This window comes from Leptodactylus fuscus, chromosome 2, assembly GCF_031893055.1.
Source record: "Leptodactylus fuscus isolate aLepFus1 chromosome 2, aLepFus1.hap2, whole genome shotgun sequence".
NCBI classification, from domain to species: Eukaryota; Metazoa; Chordata; class Amphibia; order Anura; family Leptodactylidae; genus Leptodactylus; species Leptodactylus fuscus.
Window position 1 is genome coordinate 174920669 of NC_134266.1, and position 16461 is coordinate 174937129.

General features: G+C 40.5%; 1 protein-coding gene across 2 annotated transcripts in view; it reads left to right on the forward strand.

Moving 5' to 3' along the window:
* Positions 1-16461, forward strand: part of AFF3 (ALF transcription elongation factor 3) — a 249554-nt gene that overhangs the window by 61885 nt on the left and 171208 nt on the right. For both annotated transcript variants that reach the window (XM_075265104.1, XM_075265105.1), the window contains exons 2-3: positions 6957-7077; positions 11869-12681. In XM_075265104.1, the coding sequence (XP_075121205.1) occupies positions 6957-7077; positions 11869-12681 (934 nt within the window). The remainder of the gene's footprint in view (positions 1-6956; positions 7078-11868; positions 12682-16461) is intronic.

Below are 16461 nucleotides of genomic sequence, written 5' to 3' on the forward strand. Positions count from 1 at the left end.
GGTTAATTTTGTTATCGGACTAATAACTTTTGAGAAATTCCTAATAAATTTGCGGTAAAAGTTTGCAAAGCCGACAAATCTTTGGATCTCCTTGACATTCTTGGGAGAAGGCCAGTCTAAAATAGCTTGGATCTTACTAGGGTCCATGCGCAATCCTTCCATAGAAATGATGTACCCCAAAAACTGAATTTCTGTCTTTTCAAATTCACATTTTTCCAGTTTAATATATAGTTGGTTCTCTCTTAGACGGCTCAAAACCATGGTAACCTGCTTACGATGTTCTTCAAGGTTCTCAGAGTATATTAATATGTCATCCAAATACGCCACCACAAATTGATCCAGCAGATCTCGGAAGACATCATTAATAAAATGTTGAAAAGTTGCTGGGGCATTGCAAAGTCCAAATGGCATAACAAGGGATTCAAAGTGGCCGTAGCGTGTTCGGAATGCTGTCTTCCACTCGTCCCCAGGTCGTATACGGACAAGATTGTATGCCCCTCGTAGATCCAACTTAGTAAAGATCTTTGCTGACCGTAATCTCTCGAGTAACTCTGGAATAAGCGGAAGAGGATAACGATTTTTAACGGTTATTTGATTTAGTTCTCTATAGTCAATACAAGGACGTAATGTGCCATCTTTCTTTGGTACAAAGAATATAGGTGCTCCTGCCGGAGAAGTGGAATGCCGTATAAATCCTTTGGCCAGATTTTCTTTGATGTACTCATCCAGGACCTTCAGCTCCATCTCTGCAAGTGGATAGATGCGTCCATAAGGTATGGATGCACCTGGTAAAAGTTCAATAGGACAGTCATACGTGCGGTGAGGGGCTAGCTGGTCAGCATTCCTTTTGTCACAAACATCTTTAAAGTCCTTATAAGGTTCAGGTAATTCGACAGCGATAGTGCTGGATCTTTCAGTAGCTCCCACCTGTGAAAGAATAGGCTGCTTCAGTTGACAATTTTGTTGACAATATTCAGAAGTGAAAGTTACATTTCCTGACTTCCAGTCTACTGAAGGATTGTGGATGCTGAGCCATGGTATGCCCAAAATTACTGGAAATTTTGGTGAAGAGATTAACTGGAAACTAATCCTCTCCTGATGACCGGGATCAATCAATACTTCCAGTTCAGTAGTTTCATGAGTAACAGGACCAGAATTTAAAGGTGACCCATCAACAGTTACTAATTCAACTGGTGAAGATCTTGCACTGTGCTCAATGTGATTATCAAATGCAAACTTAATGTCCATAAAATTTCCAGCTGCACCGGAATCCAACATTGCTGTAGTGGACAACTTGTAGGAACCATATGAAAGCTGAACTGTTAAGGTGAAATGAGGTCGGTTAGAGGTCATATTGTCAGGACATGGTGTGGTGGAAAACAGAGGCTGTGTCACCAGACTAAGAGAAGCACAGTGGGGACAAGATTCCAAATTTGGTCGAATCTCAGTTGCCGCAACTGCCCGTTGAGCTTTCTTAGGGCAGTCAAGAACATAATGTCCAGGTTGTCCACAATAAAGGCATAATCTTTCAGCAAGGCGGCGACGTTTTTCAGCAGTTGAAATTGGTCCCCGGATGGCATCTACTTGCATAGGTTCTGGGGCCGAACCTGTTTGAGAAGGTGTCTGCATCTTTGGGAGAAACCGTCCCTCAGGTAAATGAGAGAAGGTGCCTGCATCATAATAACCTCGTCTTTCTCGCTTCCTTTCCAGGAGTCTTTGGTCAATACGGATGCATAACCGTATATACTCCTCAAAGTCAGCTGGAAGTTCTACTTTAACAAGTTCATCTTTAACAGATTCAGAAAGTCCTCCATAGAACCGCCATTTTAGTGCGGAGGTGTTCCAGGAAACATCAGAAGCCCAGCGCCGAAACTCTGCAGCATATTCCGCAACAGAGCGTCTTCCCTGGCGGAGATCCCGCAGAGCCCCCTCAGCAGCGGCGCAATGATTGGGGTCATCAAATACTAAGTCCATTGCTGCAAGAAAGTCCTTCAGATTGTCCAAAATCTCATCATCCTGTTCTAAATAAGGTGATGCCCATGCTTGTGCATCGTCTATTAGCAGGGCAATGATGAACACAACTTTGGACCTATCAGTAGGGAACTGTGAGGAATGCGTAGAAAAAAATCATCCGGCAATGATTAAGGAATCCTCGGTACAAGTGTCTCTTTCCACCAAATTTTTCTGGTAGTGGAATCCGGTAAACTTGAGAGGTGGCACTGACAGCAGCAGAATTTGAACGCAATTCATTTACTTGTTGTTGTAATTCAGTGACTTGACTTTTCATTTCATTTAATTGTCCTTGAAGGCCATACACAAGGTTATGCAATTCCGAGATCTGGAAGGCATGCTGTGACAAAGCAGACTCCGCCCCTCCGGCCTCCATGTTGGGCCTGATTATTATGTAACGATGCTAGTTATCAGATTTGGAGTCCAAATGGTGGGGCAAATGGTACAGTACTTAAATAATAATAAATGGAGGAAAGGTACCTCAGAGGTACAAGAAACCGTGGTCAGATGTTTGCCGGGATCGGTACACAGGAGGAGCAGATCAACCGTAGTCAGACGTTAGCAAGGTTCGGTACACAGGAAGAGCAGATCAATCGTAGTCAGGCGTTAGCAAAATTCGGTACACAGGAGGAGCAGATCAATCGTAGTCAGGCGTTAGCAAAGTTCGGTACACAGGAGGAGCAAGTCAATCGTAGTCAGGCGTTAGCAAGGTTCGGTACACAGGAGCAGCAAGGTAGTGGTGAGGTTCAGGGCAACAGGAAGCAGACAGCCAGAATAATCAGGCACAGGATGCAGTGAGCTGTGAGTTTATATAGGACGGGCTAAACTGTGATTGGCCACAGAACAGGTGATCTTAATAACCAATTACTCCAACAGAAAAGACCAGACAAGGTAAAGCACAGAACAAAACGGGATTCCAAATAGTACTATGGTTAAGGCCGCAGAACATAGCCAGGAAGTCATGGGTTCAAGACCCAGTGAGTTCAGTTCGTGACAGTAAGAGAGTCTGTCACCAGAACCCAGAATATCAATCTAGTCCCACAGATAGATAGGCTAGTGTCACCAGAACCCAGAATATCAACCTAGTCCCACAGATAGATAGGTTAGTGTTACCAGAACCCAGAATGTCATACCAGTCCCCCAGATAGATAGGTTATTGTAACCTTAATCAAATGGTGTTTCCCCCTTATGAGTAGGTGCTGCTGTTGCTGAGTTATCACTGTTTGTCAATAGGCATATGAGATGTTTGGAGCAATGAGAACATTGTCATTGCACCGAAGTGGTATGTGTCAATTTCCTTATTGCTCCAAAGAGCTAATTTACATATTAACAAAACCACAGGTCAGATAGAGGCACCAATTTATAAGGGGAAAACATTGTGAGGTTAGGATCACCTGAATCAAAGTATCTGTGCAGCTAGGGTGTGATGGCAGACTCCCTTTAAAAGGAAGGTTTTACCAGGTTTGTGCTGCTCAGTCTTAAGGGCCCCTTCATACAGAGTAAACGCGCGTGTATTTTGGCAAAATACACGTGTAAAAATCAGACTCCCATTGACTTCAATGGCATTTTTGCTTACACGTGTAAAAATACACGTCAAAATACACGTGTAAAATGTCATTGAAGTCAATGGGAGTCTTATTTTTACACGTGTATTTTTACATGTGTATTTTGCCAAAATACACGTGCATTTACTCTGTGTGAAGGGGCCCTTAGGCCAACATAAGCTAATGACAGAAACATTCATTTCTTTGGTGTTTTCATTTATTGCTGTGCTTACTGTAGTTTTCATAAAATCACACTATATCACCTGCGGCCAGAGCCAGTACTGTAGTCAGCTGAGTTTTCCTCTAATAAGACCGAATATTAAACAATAAATCCCTCATTTTATAGAATTTGAGTACCTAAAACAGGAGCTGGCAATCCTCATATAGCTTTGTATATAAGCAACCAAGATCAATTTATATGCATTTGGAAAAATGAATCACTCTTTCTAAACTGGGGAATGATTCCATTAAATGAATCCCTAATGGGAAGTTATATTTTGAGTACATTGTTAAAATACATTACTCTATCTAGGATTGTCTTTCCTATGTCCAAGTAGTTATTCTGAGTACAGGGACATGACAAGAGGATTCACTGTGGGAGACAGAGGAAGAGACAACCCTGTGCAAGAACAGTTGGCCCATTGTTTTTCCTTATCCCGGCAGAGATGACTCCTGTACATTTCTCTAACAATTCATCAATAATAGGTCATGAAGTTTATTATCTTAGGCATTTACCCGCTGTCTAGTGGAAAGCTACTGTTAAGGTAATAGGCCCCTGGCTTCTGTGTAGCGTCAATGATATATCCACAATATCCATAATGGGAGAGCATGCACAACATTTACAGACTATAAAAAAGTGGCGGCACATGTTGGAAGCTTGAAAGTAAAATGGACAACAATCTTTGTGAATAAGTCATTGTCCCTGGTTATATGTATAACTTCTGCTTCAGGTTTCAAAATACTGCATAAAAAATCAGGTGGTACAAGAAGTACATGGCTGAGATAGCGTGAGTTAAAACTGGGGAAACAAGCATCTTAAGAAATCTGCTACAGTGTATTTGCATCTCCAGGTGACATTCACAAGAACCATACCATTTATCAGAGTGTGTCAAATATATATCCAGTCTTCTGTACAGATAAATGACATGGTCTCTTCTCTTTGCCGGTGCCTTTAGTTAAATAACCTCCACATTTCCATCTCTTCAGATCACAATCACTCAGATGTGCAGCGACACAATTCAGTCTCCATGCATTTTTCATGTTCAGAACTTGCGCTCATGTCACATCAGTCAGAGAAAAGGGATTGATTAAGGAGTAGTTTGACGACTTGGCTGATTACCAAGATCAGGAAACAGAAGCGCGGCTGTAAAGAAATCTACTGCTACGCCAAATTCTAACAGCTCTTCAGGGAACAAGCTAATAAGAGATTCACCACAAAAACACACAGTAGCATTACATTGATCATGCATAAGACATTTTACAAAGAGGAAATATTTTCAGAATTAGCATTCTGAAATATGTTTCTGAGAGCACTAAATATATATTGGGGCACATTTAGAGAAAGCGTCATTTTTCTGGCTAGATTAGTCAGTGAAGATGGCACCATTTGTTTATAATGTGAACCAGAGTCATAAATATGTCACTCAGACAAATTGACTGGGACATATTACGGTAACACAATGGCTTGATGGTTAGCATTGTTGCCTTATGGGGCTGGGATTCTGGGTTTGAATCCGAGCAAGAGTGTCACTTTCATGGTTCTCTGTTGGTTTACTCCAGGTTAATTGGCTTCCCGTAAAACATTCCGTGATAGGTGTGGGAGATGAGCCCCAGTATGGCAGCCACTAACTTTTTTTTTTTTTTTCAAATGTAGATTGTAAGCCCCATATAGGGATCACAATGTACATTTTTTTTCCTATCAGTATGTCTTTGTAGAATGGGAGGAAATCCACACAAACACAGGGAGAACATACAGCCTCCTTGCAGATGTTGTTCCTGGCGGGATTTAAACCCAGGACTCCAGCGCTGCAAGGTTGCAGTGCTAACCACTGAGCCACCGTGTTGCCTCTCCATTAACTTCTTTAAGTCTCCCTGTGTTTTGAGTGCCTTGGTCTTAATAATTGTAATTATTGGCTCACACATTATATATCAGTCTTAATATTGTGAGTACTATTGGCATCCATGGCAGACTTAGTGACAGACTCTGCCTTCTTAATAATTCTTGTGAATTTTGGGAGTACTGTACACCGAGATACAAATCTACAATAGTCAGCGACTGGTGTATATTACTGCTATATCATACCAGTTTTGTGTTATAAGTAATAAAAAATGCTTCAGTCCACCATGATCCCCACGTTGCTCTGTCTACTTTTCACAAAGTGTTGAGGTGGACTCATAATGGACAGAGTAGCCAGAAAATTGTCTTGAAGAGTTTAGTAAATTCCCCTTCCCCCGAGTATGCTAATTTGATATACATACTGTACTGCACTGTGAACTGTTGCAGTATTTTTTTAATTGGTCCACACCCTCTATATAAAATGCTTTCCTATCTGAGGGTAGGAAATAAGAGAGGTAGAGAGGCTGAGCCCTGGGATAGTAAAAAGCAGAATAAATCCTGACAATACCCTTAGGATAGATAGTGAGAGTTATGCTTACCCTGCTAGCTTTCCCAGTATCACTATGTATATACATATGGAGGCAATCGTGTGCAGGGGAAAAGCAGGGCTCAGTGGTTCTGCTAGGAGTCCCATTTTGTATTCTGCCTTCTACACGGAAATCCTGCTCCAAATCATATAAACCTATATAGCACAGAGCTTAGCTTCTTTCCCTCTATTATATCTTGCCCAGATAAGGCAGCTGAAATTTGCCGACAGAATTACTTTAAGCATCATTACATTTGAGGAAAATAAACTAATACTGGCCCAACGGTTTATAAACATGTACTGTCTGTAAAGTGTTTGCTGGCATATAATATTGTGTTGGTTATCTGATGTAGTCTTACTAACTAAGGTTAGAATTTACTTTAGTAATTATAGATTCTAAACTCTATTTTCTGAGGTCTCTGAATTTTTTTTTATCATTTCAGCTCAGTCAAAGCGTTTCTTGGATTCTTTTGTCACATCACAAGTCTACAGAGTTCAGAACACGCTGATCTACTCTAATGACTGTGTTTCTTTTTTTTGCTCCTGAAGATTTTCAATTATCTGTTCAGTGTGCAAAGAAAACACAGGCTTATCCAGAGACCAGAGCTCATTCAGTCTGCTAGTACTGGCATTAATCAGATTCATGTTTCTGTTCTCTTTGCCATCTGTTTGATGACTCCTTTTCAGGTTTGTGCACAGTGTTATTACTAATTTTAACAAGTAAATGTCTGAATTATTACTTGTCATTTCCTTTTGACAGCGGGTATGAACAGGACAAAAGTGTGTTGCGTAGAAAAGAATTGGAAAGGAGAAGTCAAGATGTACAGCAAAGTGAGGATATCTTTCTTGCCAATTATCCTCTGTTCAGCGAACCATACAAGGTAACCTGTATATTTTTCAGTTGGGATGAAAAAAACAAAACTTTATTCACTTGTAGTTCCATATTAAAATGTTATTTTTAACACTTACGTATCTGTATTAGGTAGTATGCAGCCATTTCTACTTTCACATACACACTAACGTAATGACATTAGTGCAGAAGACACCACTGGAAATGACATATCAACAAAATTCCATAAGGCCTGGGGCCCATTTGGCATAAACAGTCCCTACAAAGTGGATGGGGTTCTAGGTCATCCCATCCACACACTACAGAAAAATATGCACCGTTACCATATGTACCATTGCGGTTTTGGAAATAACAGCATGTCAATTATACCTATTGAATGCCAGTGGTTTCCCTATAGGTATAATCGAAGGAAATCTCTGCAGGCTTTCTTTGAAAAGCGCTCAGGGAAAAACTGTATTGCATTGCTGCTGTGGTTTTTTCCGAAGCACTATTTTTGCTGCGGTCCGCTATTTGGGACTTTAGCCTAAAACTGCTTCAAGACAATGGTTTGCTGAAAATTGCAGTCTCTAAGCAATAAAAAATATGGGGTCAATGAACAATGGCTGTTAAAAACAATGGCCAAAAATCAGTGGTTGTAATTCAAAGCTGAAAATATTGTATGCCACTAGAGATGAGCGAGTATTATTTGAAACTCCTGTTTCAAATAGCACGCACCCATAGGAATGAATGGACGCAGGGGGTTAAGCGGCCGGCCGCCGGCAAAGTCTGCATGCTGGCTGCTTCCATTTATTCCTATGGGTGCGTGTTATTTGAAACTCGCTCATCTCTATATGCCACGCTAAAATATAATGATTAGCTAAGAATTCTCTATACAGTATGTGATACAACTGCATGATGTTTCCAAGTATGTGGGTGACCAGAACAGACTTGGTAAAGTTGATCTTATGTAACAAACTTTGTCATCTTTCTACATAAATTACATTACACATGGATTGGTGCTATGGTTTTCTGATTTGCTTAATTAAAGACAGCAATTTAAAGGGAGTCTATAACTGCCCCAGCTACTTTAAACTGCTCCCATAGAGCTGTAGATGCTGTTATCAGAATAAAAACCATACCTTAAGTTTCAGAGCCCCAGAGATGTGAAGAAAAAGCTGTCTTGTTTTTTATTCAAATGAGGATCTTGGAGCACAGGGGGAGTTTTCTTCTATTACTGAGCACTGCTGCATCATCACTAAACACGCCCATCGTACATTCAGCTCCTCCCCCTGGGCAGTGTGATTTGTTCCTCTCGGTGTCAGTTGATCCTCACACTGCCCAGGGAGGGGCTAAATGCAGGATGGGCGTATTTAGTGATGATGCAGCAGTGCTCAGTAATAGAAGAAAACTCCCACTGTGCTTCAAGATCCTCATTTGAATAAAGAATAAAAGCGCTTTTTCTCTGCATTCCTTGGTTCTCTGAAACATAAGAAAGGCATCCTTTTTATTCTGCTAACAACATGTACAAAGTTACAGAATCGATAATATATTGCAGGGAATACTCACTACTCAATACTAACCAATCACAAATATGGAAAAGAAATATTGAAAAAATGTAGTCATTTATTCATTCATAAAATAAGATCTAAACTAATCCAGTTAAAATCTGAAGGTTGGGGCTGAAAGTTGGAGGTTGTGGCTGCTACTTCTCCAACAGCATTAGATCTGGTTGGTTTGTGTACTCTAGGAACCATAGTAGTAATTGCTATGCATTTATTATTACTATACTCATGCATCATGTGCTTATGAATTGACAGGGACGTATGGTGTTCAAATGTATTGAGGCTATCAGCTTTATTGATACATGTATTTTATGGTGTAAACCACAACTCCATCTCCTCTCTCCTCTCCATCCCAACTTTGTCCTTTACATGAATTTTTAATGGTTGTAACTGGATTGGTTTGGATTTTAATTTATGAATTAATAAAATATTATCTTTTTTCAATTTTTGTGTTGTGTATTTGTGCATATTTAATTTGGGGGATATATCTAGGTTATTTGGCTTGTTATTATAGTCTAGTCATAGGTTATATAGTCACACACCTCTGTATTTCTAAGTACAGTGACCCTGAGTTAATGGTGTTAGAAAATAATAATAATAATATTGCATGTATTTTTATGAGCATTGATTTATGTTACTGTGATAATCCTGCCTACAGTTTGGCAATCAATTGGTTGATTATAGTGGCACTGCATAGAGCATAGAGCATCTTGGCAGTTTTATATCTGTCTGAGACATAACACAGCTCTTAGCTATTGTTCAGTAACTACACTTTAGAAAATGAAAGCACTGATGCTTTACGTTTTGCTAAAAATTAAGGTTCCTTCACTTTAGCCCTATAACGGCTGTTTGATGGCGACAGACTATATTCATAGGTATAATCAGGGACGTAACTATCGGGGTTACTAGCAGCGGTAGCAGCTGCCACAGGACCCGGGACATTAGGTGCCTGGCGACAGCGCTACTACTGCGTTTTTTTATAGGCCGTTACCGGCTGGAGTTACTCAATGCTGGCAGGGGCTGGGATCGGTAAGTGATGCTGCGGGCCCTACAAACTCTATTATTATACTAGAGGGTCTTTTTAGACCCCCAAGTATAATGATCGGAGGCCTGGGAAAGGTAAGGGAACATAAAAAAACAGTGTTACTTACCTCTCCAAGTTCCAGACAGGCTTCAAGGCCTGCTTCTGTGACACCCCAGACGTCACATGATTGAGGTCTGCGTCCCCGGGTCATGTGACGTCTCTTATGTCATTGAAGTTGGCCGACACCACTGAGGAGTGCAGTGGAGCCAGGGATAGGTAAGTAACTGTTTTTTTATGTTGGTATCGCCTCTGTCTCTGATTATTATACTCTGGGGTCTGAAAAGACCCCAGAGTATAATAATTGTTCATGGGTGTTCACAATGGGGCATAATAGTGTGTGCAGGGGCCACTATGGGGCATAATAGTATGTGCAGGGGCCACTATGGGGCATAATAGAGCGCACATGAATGCAGGGGGGAAGGGGGGTCGGTCAGGGTCTTCGGCATCAGTCAGGGGGGAGGTCCATGTTAAAAGTTCGCCACGGGGGCCCCACCATTCCTAGTTACACCACTGGGTGTAATAGCATACAATGAACATTAAAAGAACTAACCAAAATAACACATGAATGATAGTTTATTTCTACTTTGAATATATATAGTACTACATCTTTAGTAATGCCACTGTATAATCTCTTCCTACTCCTTTCTATGATATGACTTCTTTCAGTTGCAATTTGCATAATTAAGACCCACACAGAACAGAAATGGGCTCCACGGTGAAGGTCGTGGTGACCTAATTTAATGTATTTTCAATCTGTAGAAGTATAGTAGCTCAGATTACAGTATCAGCATTGGAGAATTCAGGTGACTGTTGCCAGGTCTGATAATAATAAGCGACTAAAGCTAAATTTTCTTATCCTGTAAGCAAAATGTGCCAAATGTAGAGTCTTGTAGGTTAACTTATTTATGTCCTTTTAAAATGTTATAAATGTCAGATTCTATTCACCTGAATGTATTTTTAGATCATTCTGATTTTTACCACAACCTGAAATGGGGAATTGCATGGATTGTCTGTGAAGCTCAGTTTACCCTTCTTATTTGCTAGTGAAGAATCAAAACAACATTGATCTATGTAATATTTTTTTTTATTGTTGAGAGTCCAGGTCCTGAGACCCCAACAACCGCTAAAACAAAGGAGTAGAAGACTTACCCCTTTCATCTCTGTTTGGCTCTTGTTTGTGAATCTGGATTTATAGGAATAAGCTCATCCTGCAAAAATGAAGTCCTCTACAGCTATTTTGACAGAAAAATATGGCTCTCTCAATGCACTGAATAAAAAACTAATTGGGTCCTTATTGGCAAAACAATCTCAGGGGTTTAAACATAATGTTCTGCTAACCTGCATTTAGTATAGGAGGGAATATGGGCGCTAACTGCATACTGTTAAATACTGAACCCAATAATAAGTCTGTATGCAGTTATCTCCCATGTACCTTGTAGAAGAGGCTGCAGCTAGAAATATATTTATTCCAGGGATTTAGAAGTCTCTATCAGAAAATGAAACCTCAGTCACAGATTTGTGAAACAAAAACTACACGATTAAAGTAGATTTTTTCAACGATCAGTTCAGACTTTCTTTATTACATTTTAACAGCAGTTTTGTTGAGGTTTCCATCTTTTTTTCCAGCAAGAGTATAACAGCATGCAGCAAATTCTGTTTTGTGCCAGAAACCTCAACAGGACTTGCACCAAATCTGAAACCTCGGCAGAAACCATGACACCAGTCTCAGCAGATCCTAAATTGCTAATTTATCTATCACTTACTGCCATCTTAACAATAAATAGGGGTAACTGAGGAAGCTGTACAAAATGTCGAAACATAGAGTGCAAAGTACAAGTCTATTTCTTTAGGGTATGTCCTGTGTTTAGCTCTGAAACTGAGGGTGTCAATGCCAGTCATTATATCATGAGCAAAAATTGGCTATAGCTCCGATATACTAATTTCTGGCTATTTTTACATTTAGACTAGACAATGTTTTGAAAATTATTTTATTTTGGCACACAATTAGTTCTAGAGTATAGTCCTATAATATGAAAAAGGTTTCCGTACCTAAAACAATAACAAGTTCATTAAACATGAACTACCTAAGTGACTGAGATTTACAGTGGGAGAGTGGATCCTACCTGTGAGAGCTTACAATTTTTGAAAATGTTTGTGCCATGAAATCTCTATTAACTTTATGTTTTTTCTTTCTTAGACTAGTAAGGGAGATGAACTTTCAACTCGTATACAAAGTACACTTGGAAATTATGATGAAATGAAAGACTTGTTGACTGAAAGATCCAACCAAAGTCATCTAGTAGGCATTCCAAAAATTGAAGCAATTGGTATACCTGACGGGAACAAAGAAGAACATTACCAACAGAGCACGTCAGAAAGCCATTATTCAATTTGTCGTACAGTGCAGATTGGCATAAACACTGGAACTTTACCCATAAAGCTAAATACCAGAGCCACCATGGAATGGCAAAAAACTGAAAATCCCTCCGAGGGACAGAAAGCCTTAGGCAAAGCTAACCAAAGAACAATTGGTTCTTCTAATACTGATTTTAAATATGGGCAACAAAAACACAAAACAGAAAAAAATAAAAGCTGTGTATTAAACCCAGCATCATCTGGGAATTCTAAAGAACATCATGTGAATATTTTATCATGTACAATGGACAACCCTCTCAATAGACAAATACCAAATTCACAGCTAAACTGTAGTGTAGAAGTGGACCTTTCCAACAAAGAAAAGACTTGCAAGAAGAAAAGCAATAGCTCACATTGTTTGCAGAACTTTCCCACTTCCATTGTCTCTAAACTCAATCCAGTCCAGCAAAAACCAACGGCGTATGTTCGGCCAATGGATGGTCAAGATCAAACACCCAATGAATCACCAAAGCTAAAGTTATCAAGTGATTTTAACATGCTATTCCCATTATTCAGAGGACTTTCTAACAAAGCCAACTCTGACAAGGTATCAAATGATAAAGCAGAAACATTTACAGAACTTGAAGAAGTGGAGGTAGGTTTACACTTTATATTTGTAAATATTTTTATGCACATAAAAAGCTATGGATGGTGAATCTAGTTGTCGAAGGCTGAAGATATATCACTTTAAGGGGGTGTTGACATGTAGGAATTTGACCCTAAACTTGAGGCAAAAACCGCCTTAAAGGAGTTGTCCTATAACAATACTTTTACCCTAAGCTAAACACCCTCCTCCTGCCAAACTTATAACAGGCATATTTTCTCACTTTCTGGTGATGTTCCATTTCCCTGTTTCCTGAAAGGGATATCACCAATACTACCACCCACAGCCCATTACACTTACCTGTCTTCCTTTCCGGATCCTCTGGCCGCAGATCATCACTTCCTTCAGGGGAGCTGGCTCCTCCTATTCTTCGATGTCTGCCGACCTTCCAAACCTGCGAAATAGAGCTTCTATTGCACAGGCATCGGCAGATATCAAGTGGAGAAGGAGCTGACTGCACAGAACGAAGAGATCTCCCGTGTCCAGAAGATCCAGACAGGAAGACAGGTAAGTATGATGCGGTGGGTATGTGGGCTGAGTTAGATTTTTTTTTTTTGCCTGGATAACCCATGTAAAATCCACCTCAAATTCTGCCTGAAATGAGCTTCACCAACATATGTGATTTCACTTCCTGAGAAGAGAAAGTGGTCCTCAGAATCGTAGTCCTACATATCCCCTTTAAAATAGAGGAGGAGCATTACTTCGACATATTGGTACATGTTGACATGGTAACATCTTCCATTTGCTGCTGTTTTGTTGAATGTGTATTTATGTTGCAAATATCCTGCTTCAACCATATGAATAGATAAAGTTTTAACATGACTGTGATGGCTTTTGCTGATGGCTGGGCAGTGTGCACCTAGCCTAAGTGTCAGTTATGTCTGAGGCCGTACAGCTCCCAAATATGGAGTAACATGGTGTCTTTGTGCTGTCATACAAGGAGTGCCATTGTATGATGAGGTACACAATTTTGTGTATTGCTCATTATGAAATCTAAGGTTTACAAAGGTACAGTACAGGTCTTTTACAAACACTACATATCATAATAAAGATGAGTGCACAATTCCTTACACATTGGGAGAAATAGGTGAAACTGGTTAAAAGGAAGACTTTGTTTCTTAAACAACCACAGTGCTCCTGAAAAATGATAGTTGTGCTGTGATTGGATGCTGCAGGTACAGTTTTACTTTGTAAATCTGCTCCATGAATTGTCTGCCACATCATTGCCTCACGACACAAGTCTACTACTATTACTATGTGTACTTGTATATTAATTTAAATGTATGTTCACATGGCATTTTTTTTCCAAGCAGATTTTGTTGTGTATTCCAAACCAAAATCTGCAAGAGCACTCTATTGACTATAATGGGGTCCTTCAGGTGCCTGTTAGATGTACGTTTTTTGATGGATCTGTACAGGACGAGAAAATGGTGCAAGCCCAACTTTTTACGGAGGTGGTGCAAATCTGTCAAACAGATAGCTAATGGACCCAATCATTGGGTCCCACTATTTTGCAGTCTGTTCTTCTGGTCTTTCTGGTTCAGGTGTGAATCTAACCTTAATTACAAAGTGACTAATCCTTATGCAGATACACAGTAATTCAAACTGCAAATCTGAGGCAAATCCCCCAGTGCAAACTTTGGACCAGCCCCCCCTCCATCCCACCATCAAATAAGTATGGGATAAGGCTATATTTGCATTACATGGTCGCTATGAAACAGATGGTGTGCAATGTAAACGGTGAATGGGATCCCAGGTACCAGACTCCCAACAGTCTCTTATTGATGACCTTTTCTGAGGATAGGTCATTACTAGTAATGAACTGACAACCCCCTTAAGTAAGTCTGTCACACGTGTGCTGGCTGAATGACACTTCATGGCAGTAATGCCAAGCTTCATCATTCTATGCTTTTAGAAGTCACATATAAAGGTAATAAAATATGGCATACATACATACCTCCCAACTTTCAAAGGATAGAAAAGAGGAAAAAGAAACAAATTTAGCTCCACCTACTTCTATCTAGACTCTGCCCATTCTCATCCATTTTTCTTTGTGCCCCCACACAGTATAATGCTCCTACAGTCACCCTAACATTATTTGCCCCCACATTATGATGTTCTCCTCCAATTTCCCCACAGAATGTCCCTCTCCTGGTGCCCCAGTTTAAACTGGGGGAAACTAGAGTGTACATTAAACTGGAGCAGCTGGAAGGGAACTTTAAACCGCAGGGGTAGATGGATGGGGATATTAAACTGGGGACAACTAGAGAGAGACATTAACCCCTTCCCGACATGCGCCGTAATAGTACGGCGCATGTCGGGTCTGTAACTATGGCGACCGCCCGGGAGCCGGGCGGCCGCCATAGCCGCCGGGTGTCTACTGCTTTAAGCAGTAGACAACCGGCTTTAATGCCTCCGATCGGTCCCCGGACCGATCGGAGGCATTAACCCCTCCGGTGCTGCGATCAAAGGCGCCGGAGGCGCCATTTTGGCCGTGATCGCCGGCTCCTGGAGCATGCTCCAGGGCTGACGTCCCGTTGCCATGACAGCCAGGAGCCTTGTACAGGCTCCCAGGCTTGTCTGCAAAGCCTCTCTTTTGCAGGCTGGTCTATGCAGCCTGCAAAAGAAAGGATGCTTTTTTGCAATGCATTGCAATGCATTAGCATTGTAATGCATTGCATTAGTGATCAGACCCCCTGGGGTTCAACACCCCTAGGGGGTCTAATAAATGCAAAAAAAAAATTTAAAAAAAAGTTAAAAAAAATATAAAAAGAATTAAAAGTTCAAATCACCCCCCTTTCCCTAGAACACATATAAAAGTAGTTAAAAACTGTGAAACATATACATGTTAGGTATCCCCGCGTCCGAAATCGCCCGCTCTACAAATCTATAAAAATATTTTTCCTGTTCGGTAAACGCCGTAGCGGGAAAAATAGTCGAAAGTGCCAAACCGCCGTTTTTTCACTGTTTTGATTCTGATAAAAATTTGAATAAAAAGTGATCAAAGCAATAACATTTCCCGAAAATGGTAGAACTAAAAAGTACACTCGGCCCCGCAAAAAAAGACGCCCTATGCATCCCCGTACACTTACGTATAAAAAAGTTACGGCCGTCGGAATATGGCGACTTTTAGAAAAAAATTTTTTTAACACAGTTTTGGAATTTTTTTAGGGGTCAAAATGTAAATAAAACCATATAAATTTGGTATCCCTGGAACCGTACCGAAACACAGAATATAGGGGACATGTCATTTTGGCTGCACAGTGAACACCGTAAAACCAAAGCCCGTAAGAAAGTCGCAGAAATGCATTTTTTCTTCAAATCCACCCCATTCTGAATTTTTTTCTTTCTTCCCAGTACATTATATAGAATAATTAATGGTGGCATCATGAAGAAAAAATTGTCCCGCAAAAATTAAGACCTCATATGGCTCTGGGAGCGGAGAAATAAAAAAGTTATGGGGTTTAGAAGGAGGGGAGTCAAAAATGAAAAACGAAAATCAATAAATGCCATCGGCGGGAAGGGGTTAAACTAGGGCATCTAGAGGGGGAAATTAAACCAGTAGCTGGAGGGAAACCTTAATCTGGGGGCAACCAGAGGCAGACATGTCTCCCTCCAGCTACCTCCATGGTTTAATGTCCTCCTCCAGTTTCCCACAGTTTAATGTCCCCTTCCAACTTGCTCCCAGGTTAATGTCCCGTACAGCAACCCCCACTGTTTAATACCCCCTCGATCTTCCTCTCCACTTTAATGTTCCTTTTCATCTCCGCC